Here is a 15,000-nt window from a genome sequence, read left to right on the forward strand (position 1 = left end):
GGAGGGTGGTGCGGGGAGAGGAGTCTGGCGGAAGATTACAACACATCGTACATCTGAGCAGACATTGACGTACACCTGACCATGCATTGCGATAGAGATGCATTCGTGTTGATATTTGTACATAGATATGTGTTTCTGTGAGGACGCATGTTGATGAAAGCACTCTCTCTCTCTCTCTCTCTCTCTCTCTCTCTCTCTCTCTCTCTCTCTCTCTGTGTGTGTGTGTGTGTGTTTGTGCACGAATATGCATGTTAAATTCTCTCTCTCTCTCTCTGTGTGTGTGTGTGTGTGTGTGTGTGTGTGTGTGTGTGTGTGTGTGTGTGTGTGTGTGTGTGTGTGTGTCTCCGGTGGTTTTTCCTGGTTCTAAGGTCAAAATATACACTAATGACATCATTTTCCTCCTCCTCTTCCCCTTCCTTTACCTTCTCCTCTCCCTTCGCCTCCACCTTCTCCTCTTCCTCCTCCCCCTCCGCCTCCTCCTCTACCTCCTACTCCTTCTCTTCCGTGCCAATTACAAATCTCATTATAATTACGGAACAAAACAAACAACTTCCTGCAAGAACCGTTCCTACAAAAACCATTTCATTTATTAAGATAATTCATTTCCTTTTGTATTACCACCACCACCACCACCACCACCACCACCACTACTACTACTACTACAACCACCACTACTACAACTACTACTACTACTACTACTACTACTACTACTACTGCTACTACTACTACTACTGCTACTACTACTACTACTACTACTACTACTACTACTACTACTACTACTACTACTACTACTACTACTACTGCAACATTAGAAGAGAAAGCAGAATCTTATCAAAACACGCTGATATAATAGAAATAGAGAATAAATGAATAAACAAATAGATAAATGAATAAGCAAAAACAGACGAAAATAAACCAAGGAGACGTTAGAGAAGAAAAATAAGAGAGAGAGAGAGAGAGAGAGAGAGAGAGAGAGAGAGAGAGAGAGAGAGAGAGAGAGAGAGAAACGAAAACAAAAGCAACAAAAAAAAAATGACAAGCACAAGCAGGAGAGAGAAAACGAGACACAAAAAACAAAACAAAGCAAAAAAAAAAAAAAAAAAAAAACGAAGAAAATTATTGTCTACGTGCGCGGCGCTTCCCCCCAAACACACACATTCAGGAAAATATTGCCGGACGACACGTTGGATGGTGACGCAGAAGTTACGTCAACGAGGAGGAAAAGCCACAGGTGACGGAGCGAAGAGGAGGAGAAAGAGAAGAGGAGAGAAAGAGAAGAGGAGGAGGAGGAGGATACGAGAGCACCACCACCACCACCACCACTGCCACCTCCTCCAGTCAGTTCACGTCAGCGCTTGGGATAGGATGGGTTTCTCTCCCTCTCACTCACTCACTCGCTCACTTGCTCACTCGCTCGCTCGCTCCCTCTCACTCGCTTGAAACTCCCGACGTGTGAGGGAGTGTCCATATCTATACGTTAGTTTGCCAGTGTTTGCGAAATCTCAGTGCGTGTCCGTGGGATATCGTACTGTTATTGTGCTATTGTCGTACGTACATGCCCACCCCCACGCCCACAGGAATACAACACGTGTGGGGTGTGGGCGTGTGTCCGTCCGTGTGTCCGTGTGTACTTGGATTAGTTTGTCATTGAACACCTGTGACGAATTGGTTATTAATAAGGTGAGTGTGTGTGTGTGTGTGTGTGTGTGTGTGTGTGTGTGTGTGTGTGTGTGTGTGTTTCTAGGTACAGTATGACTAACTGACAGACATATACATATATTTAGAGAGAGAGAGAGAGAGAGAGAGAGAGAGAGAGAGAGAGAGAGAATTATATACAACGAAAAAAAAGTAGTAGTAAATTGTATACAAGTTAATGGTAATGACAGAGGTGGTGGTGGTGGTGGTGGTGGTGGTGAGGAGGAGGAGGAGAACAGTGCTATGATGTGACAGATTTGACCATGAAACAGTGGTAATCAACAGGGTACGAGTAAACTGCATTATCTCTCTCTCTCTCTCTCTCTCTCTCTCTCTCTCTCTCTCTCTCTCTCTCTCTGAATTGTCACAGAATAGAAAACAAGACTAGAGCGTGGTACAATGTAAACACACACACACACACACACACACACACACACACACACACACACACACACACACACACAAACAAACACGCAAACACACAGTCACCTTATCAACACACACACACACACACACACACACACACACACACACACACACACACACACACACACACACACACACACACAAGTACACCTGAGTTTTCCAGAGATATAAACTGATAAGAGTTATATTTTAGTGTCGCGTATAGCAAAGTAATAAAAAGTGACTGTTTTTTTACCTATCTCGTATCAGAGAGAGAGAGAGAGAGAGAGAGAGAGAGAGAGAGAGAGAGATTGGTGATGTTGGCACAGACGAGGAAAAGTCTAGCTGAAAAGTGTGTGTGTGTGTGTGTGTGTGTGTGTGTGTGTGTGTGTGTGTGTGTGTATGAACGCATACTGTAAAAGAATGACCCTCTTGTTATTTGTAGTAGTAGTAGTAGTAGCAGTAGTAGTAGTAGTAGTAGTAGTAGTAGAAGTAGTAGAAGTAGAAGTAGTATAATCAGAAAAAGAAAAACAACAAGACGAAAACAACAAGGTGAATCAAATCTATAGTAAAAGAAAAGATAAAACAAAAAAAATAATTAATTAGAGACACAAAAACATGATTGTAACTTTTTTCTTCCCTCTTGAAGTCTACGGAACACAATCACCACCACCACCACCACCACCACCACCACCACCAAAACAACATCATCATCAACAATAACATCAACAACAACAACATCAACAATAACACCATCAACAATATCAACAACATAAACAACAACAACAACAACATCAACAACAACAACAACAAAACCAGACATTACCTTATTCTAGTTCTCAAATTTCAGTAGAGGAGGAGGAGGAGGAGGAGGAGGAGGAGGAGGAGGAGGAGGAGGAGGAGGAGGAGGAGGAGAATAAGGAGAGAATGATAACTGAGAAGAATACCAAGTCTGAAGTGAAGATGTTGATGAGAAGATCAGGAGGAGGAGGAGGAGGAGGAGGAGGAGGAGGAGGAGGAGGAGGAGGAGGAAAACTAAAACGACAAATATAAAGCAATAATAGAAAAGACACGACGCAGAGGAGAAAGACGAGGACGAGGACGAGAGGAGGAGGAGGAGGAGGAGGAGGAGGAGGAGGAGGAGATAGTAGGAGGAAAATCCAGACGGAAAACTAAAACGACAAAGATGAAGTAATAATAGAAAAAGACACGAAGCAGAGGAGGGAGACTAGGAGGAGGAGGAGGAGGAGGAGGAGGAGAAAGATGAGGAGGAGAAGAAGAAAAATTAGTGACTGAGAACACTATAATTACTTCATAATAAGAAGAAGGAAGAATATTAAGCTAGAGAAGGAGGAGGAAGAGGAGGAGGAGGAGGAGGAGGAGGAGGAGGAGGAGGAGGAGGAGAAAGAGGCTAACGGAAGATTAACTGGTGGAGAAAGCAGATGAAGAGGAAGAAAGGAGAAGGATGAAGAGGAGGAGGAGGAGGAGGAGGAGGAGGAGGAGGAGGAGGAGGAGAAGAAGAAGAAGAAGAAGAAGAAGAAGAAGAAGAAGAAGAAGAAGAGGGAGGGGAGGGGGAGGAGGAGGGGAGGATTTGGAGGAGGAGGAGGAGGAGGAGGAGGAGTTAGTTTACAAGGGTGAGAAAGCATCCCAATAAATCAAAAAGAGGAGGAGGAGGAGGAGGAGGAGGAGGAGGTGAAGGTGGTGGTGGTGGTGGTGGTGGTTTTGCAAGGGTCAAAGAGAACATTACGATTTATCATGATGACGAGGAGGAAGGAAAATAAGAAGAAGAGGAGGAGGAGGAGAAAGGAGGAAAAATAAGAAGAGGAGGAGGAGGAGGAAAAGATTAAAAAAAGAACAAGAGGAAGAAGACAAAGGAAACAGGAGGAAGCAGAAGGAAACAATTATAAAGAAGGAAAAGAAGAAGAGGAAGGGGAGGAGGAGGAGGAGGAGGAGGAGGGGTAGGAAAAAGAAAAAGAAAAAGAAGGAAAAAATCAAGAGACGAATATGAATTAAACAAACAAAAAGAAGAAGAACAAGAACAAGAACAAGAACAAGAACAAGAAGAAGAAGAAGAAGAAGAAGAAGAAGGAGGAGGAGGAGGAGGAGGAAGGAGGAAAAAAAAACACGAGGAAGAGGAGGAGGAAGAGAAGAAGAGTAGTAGAAGCAGCAGGAGTAATAAGATTCTTGCCACATCTTCCCGCTAGATTCCTACTGATGTGGACCCATTGGCTTCCTTGTGGACCCACCTAGAGGGGGTACGCGACCTTGAGGGGCTGGGTGGGTCAATGAGGGAGATGCCTGGCTACACGGTGACTCCATGACTGGCTGTTTCGGGGGAGGGGAAGGATAGGGTGTGTGTGTGTGTGTGTGTGTGTGTGTGTGTGTGTGTGTGTGTGTGTGTGTGTGTGTGTGTGTGTAATAATAATAATAATAATAATAAACGGTTTATTAGTTAGGCAATGTAAAAAATTACACTGAAAATGTACAGGGGTGTGTGTGTGTGTGTGTGTGTGTGTGTGTGTGTGTGTGGCTGTGTGTGGCTGCAAGTGTGTGTGTGTGTGTGTGTGTGTGTGTGTGTGTGTGTGTGTGTGTGTGTGTGTGTGTGTGTGTGGCTGGAAGGATGAGTGGAGGTACAGCATGAGTGTGTGTGTGCGTGGCTGGAAGGGCGAGTGTGTGGCTGGAAGAATAAATATTTAGCTAGATAGAAGAGAACTTGTCTGGCAGGATAATATTTAGAAAGAAGGATAAATATTTAAGAGGAAAGATAAGAACATTTGCTGCAACAAGAAATATTCAATTGGAAACACAAACAAGTGGCTGGAAAAGAATGAAAACTTGCCAAAGAATTAAAAACTTGACTGAAATGACACAAAAAAAAATGACTGTGTGGATAACTGGACCGGATGGCTGACTGGAACACTGACTGACTGAATGAGTGAATGTTTAAACAGGCTTAGGATTAGATGAAAGATTACCTAACTGGATGCATGACTGACTGAATGAATGACTGACTGAATGAATGATTTGCTGGATACTGGACGGATTGTGGGCTGTATGACTGGATGAATTAATGACTGAATGAATAAATGAATAAGTAAATGTTGTGTATTAACGTTTCTTATCATTGTTATTGTCATCTTATTGTTATTGTTCGTGTTGATAGTAGTAGTGATAGTAATAGTAGTAGTAGTAGAAGTTAGTAGTTAATAGTAGTAGTAGCAGTGGTAGTAGCAGAAGTATCATCTAATTGCACTGTTTACTTTCCAGCACCACACTTGACGAAAGAAAACGAGGGGAAAAAAAAAACTAACGAAAACGGAATAAGAAAAAAACAACAACAACGTAGAAGAGAGTAACAAAATAAAAAGGAAGGAACGAAGAAAACACCGACAAGAAATAAAACAAAACCAAATAAAAAGAATAGCAAAGAAAAAAAAGGAGAGCAAGAGACACAGGAAAAGATGGAGAGAGAGGAACATTTAAACCTGCGATGGAATGACCACACCCTTACCTTTGTTCACCTGCTGGACCACTACAGATTACAGGTGAGATGGGTTACCTGCACCAGCCTTACCCTGCATCTGTATTTCCGACTTCCTACGACTTGTTTTCTTTTAAGAGGGAGGTATTGAAACATTTGCTCCCTAATTTTGGCTGACGCTTTTCCTTCTTTGTAGAGAACTAGCACTCAATTAAGCCTTTTTTATCTTTTTTTTTCTCTTGGCTGGCTCTCTTTCCTACACACACACACACACACACACACACACACACACACACACACCACCCTTACACCACCCTTACATATTGCCTCTACCTGTCCCTATAACTCATTAACCTGTTCACGTATTGCAGGCTTAATAACATTCACCTCACGTGCTTTTATATCATACAGTGACTATATAACGTAATGAGTGAATGTGTAATGGATGTCACACAGCGATACTCACATTATTTTCCCTACAATCTCTCCTTCGTCAGGAATTTTACACTAACCTGCTTCTTGTTCTTGTTCTTGTTCTTGTTCTTATTGTTGTTCTTCCTCCTCCTCCTCCTCCTCCTCCTCCTCCTCCTCCTCCTCCTCCTCCTCCTCCTCCTCCTCCTCCTCCTCCTCCTCCTCCTCCTCCTCTTCTTCTTCTTCTTCTTCCTCCTTCTCCTCCTCCTCCTCTTTCTCTTATTTGTCCTAGAATGTCTGTTATTTCAAGACTTTTACTGTTTCTGTGGAATATTAACTGCAAGAAAGCTAACTCTCTCTCTCTCTCTCTCTCTCTCTCTCTCTCTCTCTCTCTCTCTCTTGCTCTTTCACTACCATTATACATTCCCTTCAGTATCTTTGTCCTCTCTTTCTCTCACTCTCTCTCTCTCTCTCTCTCTCTCTCTTGCTCTTTCACTACCATTATACATTCCTTCAGTATCTTTGTCCTCTCTTTCTCCTCTCTTCTCTCTCTCTCTCTCTCTCTCTCTCTCTCTCTCTCTCTCTCTCTCTCTCTCTTGCTCTTTCACTACCATTATACATTCCCTTCAGTATCTTTGTCCTCTCTCTCTCTCTCTCTCTCTCTCTCTCTCTCTCTCTCTCTCTCTCTCTCTCTCTCTCTCTCATGCAGTATGTTCATTCCCATAACAAGGTGTTGGGAATTACCGGAGAGAGAGAGAGAGAGAGAGAGAGAGAGGTTGTTATCAGTGCTTTATCAATAATTCAGGGACGTCTTGCAGCCTTAGGAAAGAATAAAGAACTGATAAAAGCTCTCTCTCTCTCTCTCTCTCTCTCTCTCTCTCTCTCTCTCTCTCTCTCTCTCTCTCTCTCTATTTTCCTTTAAAGCTTATAATTTTTCTCCCATTTGACGATATTAAATTTAACGTGTGTGTGTGTGTGTGTGTGTGTGTGTGTGTGTGTGTGTGTGTGTGTGTGTGTGTGTGTGTGTGTGTGTGTGTGTGTGTGTGTGTGTGCTTTGGACCCGTGGAAAAGTGACCGGCTGTGTGATTGCGTGCAGTGTCTATAAATGTGTGTGTGTGTGTGTGTGTGTGTGTGTGTGTGTGTGTGTGTGTGTGTGTGTGTGTGTGTGTGTGTGTGTGTGTGTGTGTGTGTTTTGCTACAGATTGCAATGAAATGATAATGCATAAGGAAAAACAAGAAAAATAGAAGAATAACGCTGATAAGGAAAACGAGAGAGAGAGAGAGAGAGAGAGAGAGAGAGAGAGAGAGAGAGAGAGAGAGAGAGAGAGAGAGAGAGAGAGAGAGAGAGAGAGAGTGAGAGAAAGAGAGTGAGTTTATAAACTAATTATTCACTTTTAGAACACACACACACACACACACACACACACACACACACACACACACACACACACATCGAAGTCAAGGTTGCTCTTATTGATGTGTGTGTGTGTGTGTGTGTGTGTGTGTGTGTGTGTGTGTGTGTGTGTGTGTACTGTGGTATCATTCAACGCATGTATGTTTACACTATGTATGTGTGTGTGTATCCCAACCCGGATCCCAGAACTAAGCAATGCGCATAAATGTGTGTGTGTGTGTGTGTGTGTGTGTGTGTGTGTGTGTGTGTGTGTGTGTGTGTGTGTGTGTGTGTGTGGGTGTGTGTGTGTGTGTATGTATGAGACTAACAACCGCCAATTAAGCAAAACAAACACACACAGAGTAACATCTAAACTATAATAACGGTAAACACGAAACTAGCATCTCTGTGGTGACTGGAGTACGACCCAAAGATAGATAGATAGATAGATAGATAGATAGATAGATAGAAAGATAGATAGATAGATAGATAGATAGATAGATAGATAGATAGTTAATTGACCCCAGTGTACAGGAACATCAATCTTAACATCCTCAAAAAAAAAAAACAATAGCAACCCAATACACAAAAGAAATGCTAATAATAAATAAATAAATAAATAAATAAATAAAGATAAACACCTAAAACAAAACACCCCCGAAAAAAACACCAAAGAATTACCAAAAACACCAAAAACACCAAAGAATTACTAAAAACACCCAAAAAACACCAAAAAATCAACAAAAACACCCCCAAAAAACACAAACAAAAAAAATGGAAAAACAACAAAAATATACAGTAATCCAATGAAAAAAAAAAAAAAAAAAAAATATATATATATATATTCTGTCGCCCTCAAAAGAAAAGAACCCAAGACATCTCCCGCACCTACAGGAGCAGTACTGTGACGCTAGACTGGCGTGCGCAGGGGGTGGCGTGTACCCGGTCCATAAGGTAGTGCTGTCCGCCTGCAGTGACTTCTTCGCCTCCATCTTCGCCTCCGACAGCTTCCATAACCCGGTGGTGGTGCTGCAGGACGTGGCCACCGAGCACCTAGAGGCTTTACTGACCTATGTCTACCGCGGGGAAGTCCTCCTGGCGCGTTCTGACCTCCCTGCGTTCCTCCAAGTGGCCGAGAGTCTACAGGTGAAAGGTCTCGCCCCGCCGCCTCTCCTCCCACTGTCCCGTGACACCTGGGAGTCCACCACGGGGGTATCACATAACGACAAATACCCCAGCGTGCATTCTTACCCTTCATCTTACAGCCACGTGGATCCGTCTCAGTATCCTCGTTCTGATCCCCCCAGCTCCTCCCCCGTGGGTTCTGAAGGGGTGTGGGATGGTGAAGGGGTGCGAGGGAGCGCCGCCCCTCTGTACACGCACCACAAGGCCCGAGGGAGTGGCCAGGGGAGTGGGGAGAATGTTCGCCCCCTCAGAAAAAGGTTCACGCCCAATTTTGTCTGCTCAGAACAGTTTGAGAGAAGCTTTCAAATTCTGGTGAGTGAAATGTGTTTGTTGTTTGTTGTTTGTTGTTTGTTGTTGTTGTTGTTTGCTTCCCAGTTGTTTACTTTTCTGCCTCCTTTTCTGGTTCTTCTTCTTTTATCTCTTCCTTTTTTCATTCGTTTTTATCCATGTGGTTCTGCTTTCCTCCTCCTCCTCCTCCTCCTCCTCCTCCTCCTCCTCCTCCTCCTCCTCCTCCTCCTCCTCCTCCTCCTCATCTACCTCCTTTTATTCCGCTTCGCCTTCATTGTTCTTATCCTCTCCTTTGTCTTCCTCTTCTTATCCACCGTCTTCCTCTTCTTCTTCCTCTATATCCTCCTCCTCCTCCTTTACCTTATCATCATCTCTTCCCTCTTTCTCATTATCTCTCCTCCTCCTCTTCTTCTTCTTCTTAATGGCCACAGTCTTCACTATTTCTGAATCTGTATAAAATCACGGAATACTAAGCAGAGTGAATATGGAAAACGCGGCATGGTACTGAAAGGGTTGAGATAATTAATGCATTACCATGGACAAAACTGGTGAATAAATGAATAAAATAAGAAGAAATGTGGAGTAATGTGTTTATTATTTATTTACACTTAGTTATTTGCTCTCTCTCTCTCTCTCTCTCAAGGTGGCGTCTGAGGAAGGAGACATCAAGAAGGAGCCACAAGAGGAGGAAGAGGATGAAAACACAGAATACATTGATACAGTGCCCCTGACAATTTGTGAAGAGGAGGAAGAGAAGGTAGACATGGAGGAGGAGGTGATGGAGGAAGAAGACGAGATTAATAAAGGAAGAGAAAAGGATGAGAGAAGAGGAGAAAGAGAAGAAAGACACGATGCCGAACAGCAGCAGCAAGAAGCGATGGAGGAGGAAGAAGAGGAGGAGAAGAAGGAGGAGAAGGAAGAGGGAAGGAAAGATGAAGGAAGACAAGAAGGAAGGAGAGAAATAGAGGAACAGCAACAAATAGAGGTGAAAATAATGCTGGATTCAAGACATCCTGAAATTATGGTAAGTACACACACACACACACACACACACACACACACACACACACACACACACACACACACACACACACACACACACACACACACACGGTACGGGGAAAAACTGACGTCATGTTAAAAGTAGGAAATTTTTGTGCTTCCTTCCTAGTCTCTCTCTCTCTCTCTCTCTCTCTCTCTCTCTCTCTCTCTCTCTCCTTGAACGAAGGGAAATTGTAGTGTATTAATTATTTTCCTACAAACGTCAATTTGTGAAGGGAAATTACTTCATCTTTTCCCACTTCATTTCTTGTTACTTCATTTATGTTTAGTTGAGGGAAGGGGTAGTCTCTCTCTCTCTCTCTCTCTCTCTCTCTCTCTCTCTCTCTCTCTCTCTCTCTCTCTCTCTCTCTCTCTCCGTCTTGCATAACACTCAATTCTTTCCTATTATGTTTCCTTCCCCCCCCCCTCTCTCTCTCTCTCTCTCTCTCTCTCTCTCTCTCTCTCTCTCTCTCTCTCTCTCTCTCTCTCTCTCTCTCCGTCTTGCATAACACTCAATTCTTTCCTATTATGTTTCCTTCCCCCCTCTCTCTCTCTCTCTCTCTCTCTCTCTCTCTCTCTCTCTCTCTCTCTCTCTCTCTCTCTCTCTCTGAGTCATACAGGAGGGGAAGAAATTGTAGGAAACAAACATATTTAAACTTGCATAATCAACTCTCTCTCTCTCTCTCTCTCTCTCTCTCTCTCTCTCTCTCTCTCTCTCTCTCTCTCTCTCTCCAACAGAACGTGAGCAGCATCACCACTACTCCCTCTCCCTCTCTCTCCATACACTCCCCAACCTCCTCCAACCGTTCCTACTCCTCCCCCTCCCCTCCCCTATCCCTCTCCACGCTCTCCCCTACCTCTGGACACCACGCACGCTCACCCACGCAACCCTACGCCCACTCCCCAACCCCGGCCCCCAATCCCCACTCCCCCATCTCCGCCACGCCTCCCTCCAACACCTCGCATCTTCGTCATGAGTTGCTTAAGCCAGTTCAGAACCGTGGCTCCCCATACTCCCATCTTGCCCTCCCCCCCCCGGTCATTGCAAGGGATGGGGAGGCGGTGGCAGGGTTAGCAGGAGGGTTAGCGGCAGGGGAAGTGTCCGAGATGCCAAGAGAACCCCCGCCTCTTGTTAAAATTTCTTCAGTGTCTCCTGTTTCAACGCATCAGTCCCTTTTGCCCTACCAGTACCACCACCATCACCACCACCCCAACCACCATCACCATCACCGCAGACACCGCCACCACCACCACCACCACCATTCTCACCTGCATTCTCGTCAGGTATGCATGAGTTTGCGTTGTTTTTGAAAGGGTGTACGTGGTTGTAGAAGTAATGATTTGATGATTGACTTGTTTGCTCTTGTAAAATGGTTCCTCTATTCTTGGTATCTTCATTGCCTCTCTTTTTTATGTAAGAAGAGTACTGGCCAAGGGGAATAGAAAGGATGAAAAATAGGGGTTCATTAACCTCTTCAGTACTGGGACGTATTTTCACAATGAGTTTTGAGTATGATTAGACGATTTCATTAACATTAGAATGGGTCTATGGAGGTCAGAAGATTAATAGCCAGAGACTTCACTATTTCAATCCCCACATAAGTTTCTGAAGCTGTTTCAAATCACCATATTGTAAGTAGAATGAATATTAAAACGTGCCATGTTACTGAAGAGATTAAGAATACCAGTTACGAAAGAGATATTTAAAAGATAATCCCAGATCCGCTCAAGTCAGAGGAAGGAGGGAGTGCGAGGCAGGCAGGGAGTTCCACAGCTTACCAGAAAAAATAACGAGAATACTGGTGAACTCTTTCATTTTAATAAGTTGGCAGATTAGGTGTGGGATGGTGGGAGAATGCAAAAGAAGACAACAACAGCAACGATAACAACAAATATTAACTCCCCACCATTTATCCATCCCCAACAGAGTGACGGACGAGAAGACACCACCTCCATCACCCCAATCCCCACCGCCACCATCACTTCTCCATCCCCATTCACCTCCACCTCCACCAACAAGACCCACCACCTCCTCGTCACCACACAGCCGACGTACAGACCGCGCCTGCAACCACCTCTTCCATCTAGCACAGTCCCCCATTCACCGTACCTCTCCACACCTTCGCAGTATAAAAACCTGCAGCTTATGGATACGGACACCCCTTTGAACCTCAGCCAGGACACACAGCAAGGACAGAACCGCACGCAGCATGCACACAGCACACATCGCCACCGCGGAGCACACCAGGAAAGACAAAGAGACGGTGACCCATTCTTAGGGAAGATCTTGACTAACAGAAAACGGAGACTGCGCGGGCCAAAATCCTGGGAGTACTTAGTTAGGCTTCTACGGGACCCTTCCACTAACCCTTCTCTGATTAGATGGGAGAATGAAGCTAAGGGCGTCTTCCGCTTAGTACAACCTGCTGCCATTGCACAAAGGTGGGGAAGGAGGACAGGTAAACATGCTAGTGAGTGCTTGAGCTATGAGAACTTCGCTAGAGGGTTACGGTACCACTATGCAACGGGGGCGCTAGAACCAGTGTCGGAGAGGAGTTTTGTGTATAAGTTTGGCCCCAAGGCTCATCTCGCACTTGGGGATGGTGACTGGGGCCTGCCTACTGGTGAAGCGACGGTGACTTCTGCTGATGCGGAGGAGACAAGGACCTGATTGTGTGTGTGTGTGTGTGTGTGTGTGTGTGTGTGTGTGTGTGTGTGTGTGTGTGTGTGTGTGTGTGTGTGTGTGTGTGTGTTACGCTATTGTGATATTATTATTGCTATTATTGTTATTATTATTCTGCTGCAAACAATTATTACTACCACTATTACTGCTTCTGCTACTACTACTACTACTACTACTACTACTACTACTTCTACTCCTACTATTCCTACAACTACCACTTCTATCATCACACATGTAGCTTCTTTCGCAACCATTATTACTATTATTATTATTATTATTATTATTATTATTATTATTATTATTATTACTACTACTACTACTACTACTACTACTATTACAACAACAACTACTACTACCACTACTACTACTACTATTACAACAACTACTACTACTACCACTACTACTACTACTACTACTACTGTTGCTACTGCCACTGTTGCTTCTGCTGCCGTCCTTGTTGCTGCTACTATGATGATGATGATGATGATGATGATGGTGATGATAATGCTGATGATGATGATGATATAATGTTACTGATCACTTACTGTTACTGCTGCTGTTGCTGTTGCTGTTGCTGCTGTTACTGTAGATATTGTTACTGTTATCGTCAGTCCATGTGTTGTATTTTTGTTATTATTGTATTAAGCTCAGGTGGTTGTATTATGATTCCTATACTGAGGCTTACCGATGACTCTCTCTCTCTCTCTCTCTCTCTCTCTCTCTCTCTCTCTCTCTCTCTCTCTCTCTCTCTCTCTCTCTCTCTCTTCTATTTCCATCCATATCAGTTTTTTTTTTTCCTCCTACTCCTTATTTTTCTTTTCTCTCTCTCTCTCTCTCTCTCTCTCTCTCTCTCTCTCTCTCTCTCTCTCTCTCTCTCTCTCTCTCTCTCTCTTACTTCATTTGCTCTTTATTTCCATTGTTTTCTTTCCTCCTACTTATCTCTCTCTCTCTCTCTCTCTCTCTCTCTCTCTCTCTCTCTCTCTCTCTCTCTCTCTCTCTCTCTCTCTCTCTCTCTCTGTACAAACAACATGGCCTTACTGAACACAAGTGCTAAACAAACCATTGCCACGCACAGCAAAGATATTTTCCTACAAACAGTGACAATAATAACAACGACATACACATTTTCTGTCAACGAACTCGGCAGCGCTTTCGAATTGTTGTTGTTGTTGTTGTTGTCGTTGTTGTTGTCGGTGTGTGCGTGTGCTGGTTATAAAAGACATTGAATAAGTATTACTGTTATTTGTATTAAGTGTGTGTGTGTGTGTGTGTGTGTGAAAATTAAACGCATTCTACGAGGTTGTGTTATATCATTCGCTGTACATACGTATACTAAAAAGACTATTTTTATCAACCATTAAAAGAAAAGATCTATGTAAGAAGAATAAAAAAAAAAAAACTATTTACCACCGCACAAATGAGTGACGCCAATAAAAGAAATGAATATATACAAAGAAATAAAGGTTTCACTCATTACCTTGACTTTATCGCTTCAATTGACACGTAAAGCAATTATTAAGATATTTTATTCATTCGTTTATTACTTATTCATCTGTTCTCATTATTCTTTCCCTGTCCTTATTATTATTCTTTTCCTTTTCTTGATTTATTAATCTTAACTTTCTGGAATTGATCTAGTCATTCGTTTATTACTTATTCATCTGTCTTCACTATTATTCATTCCCTTCCTGTGTTGAGTCCACTTTGATAAATAAATAAACTAATATTCATCTTGAGGTTATAAATTTTAGTTCAAACCACTCATTGTTAAATTTCTTATTTATTTATTTATTCATTTATTTATTATTTTATATTATTCATTTATTTATTTCATTTATTTCTTCTCGCATTTTTTAAGGAGGGTGAGTGGTGGGGAGAATGAGACAGCTAGCTACAGAAGATGTAGTAGTTGAGAAAGAGAATGGATGATAATAATGAAGTGAGCTTACAAGGCCACGAGAATCCACACTGCCTACGAGGGGTCACTCATACAAGACAAAACTGGACACGACGGGAAGACAAGACAGCATAATAAAATGAATCAATGAAACATGAAAAAAGGATAAATAAATAATATGATAAACATCTCATAATCGTACACCACACTGTAGGCAAGAGAGTGAAGTACGATAATAGGATACTGTTTGTAGGATTTCATTCCTTCCCTCGGGTTTCTTTCCCTTCACAGAAAACGGTTAATATTACTAATGTTTTCAGGGGTAAATATGCAGTTTGTCGTAAATATATTGCTATATTCATTATTTATCCATCTTATTTATCTTGATCGACGTAGGAAGCAAAGATATTTTATTTTATGATTGTTGTTTTTTTCTGTGTGATTTTCAAAGTAATATGATTATAATATCTCGACAAAAAAAATTGGTTCATTATCATTATCATTATTATTATCATTACTAT

General features: G+C 42.8%; 1 protein-coding gene across 1 annotated transcript; it reads left to right on the forward strand.

Moving 5' to 3' along the window:
• Positions 1-1,307: 1,307 nt before the first annotated feature.
• On the forward strand, positions 1,308-12,930 carry LOC123501525 (ecdysone-induced protein 74EF-like). The gene is made up of 6 exons (XM_045250386.1): positions 1,308-1,680; positions 5,368-5,645; positions 8,280-8,882; positions 9,502-9,882; positions 10,638-11,183; positions 11,827-12,930. The coding sequence occupies exons 2-6, from the start codon at positions 5,562-5,564 to the stop codon at positions 12,568-12,570; spliced, it is 2,358 nt and encodes a 785-aa protein (XP_045106321.1). The 5' UTR covers positions 1,308-1,680; positions 5,368-5,561; the 3' UTR covers positions 12,571-12,930.
• Positions 12,931-15,000: the final 2,070 nt, after the last annotated feature.

Source organism: Portunus trituberculatus, chromosome 9, assembly GCF_017591435.1.
Source record: "Portunus trituberculatus isolate SZX2019 chromosome 9, ASM1759143v1, whole genome shotgun sequence".
In the NCBI taxonomy this organism is placed as follows: Eukaryota; Metazoa; Arthropoda; class Malacostraca; order Decapoda; family Portunidae; genus Portunus; species Portunus trituberculatus.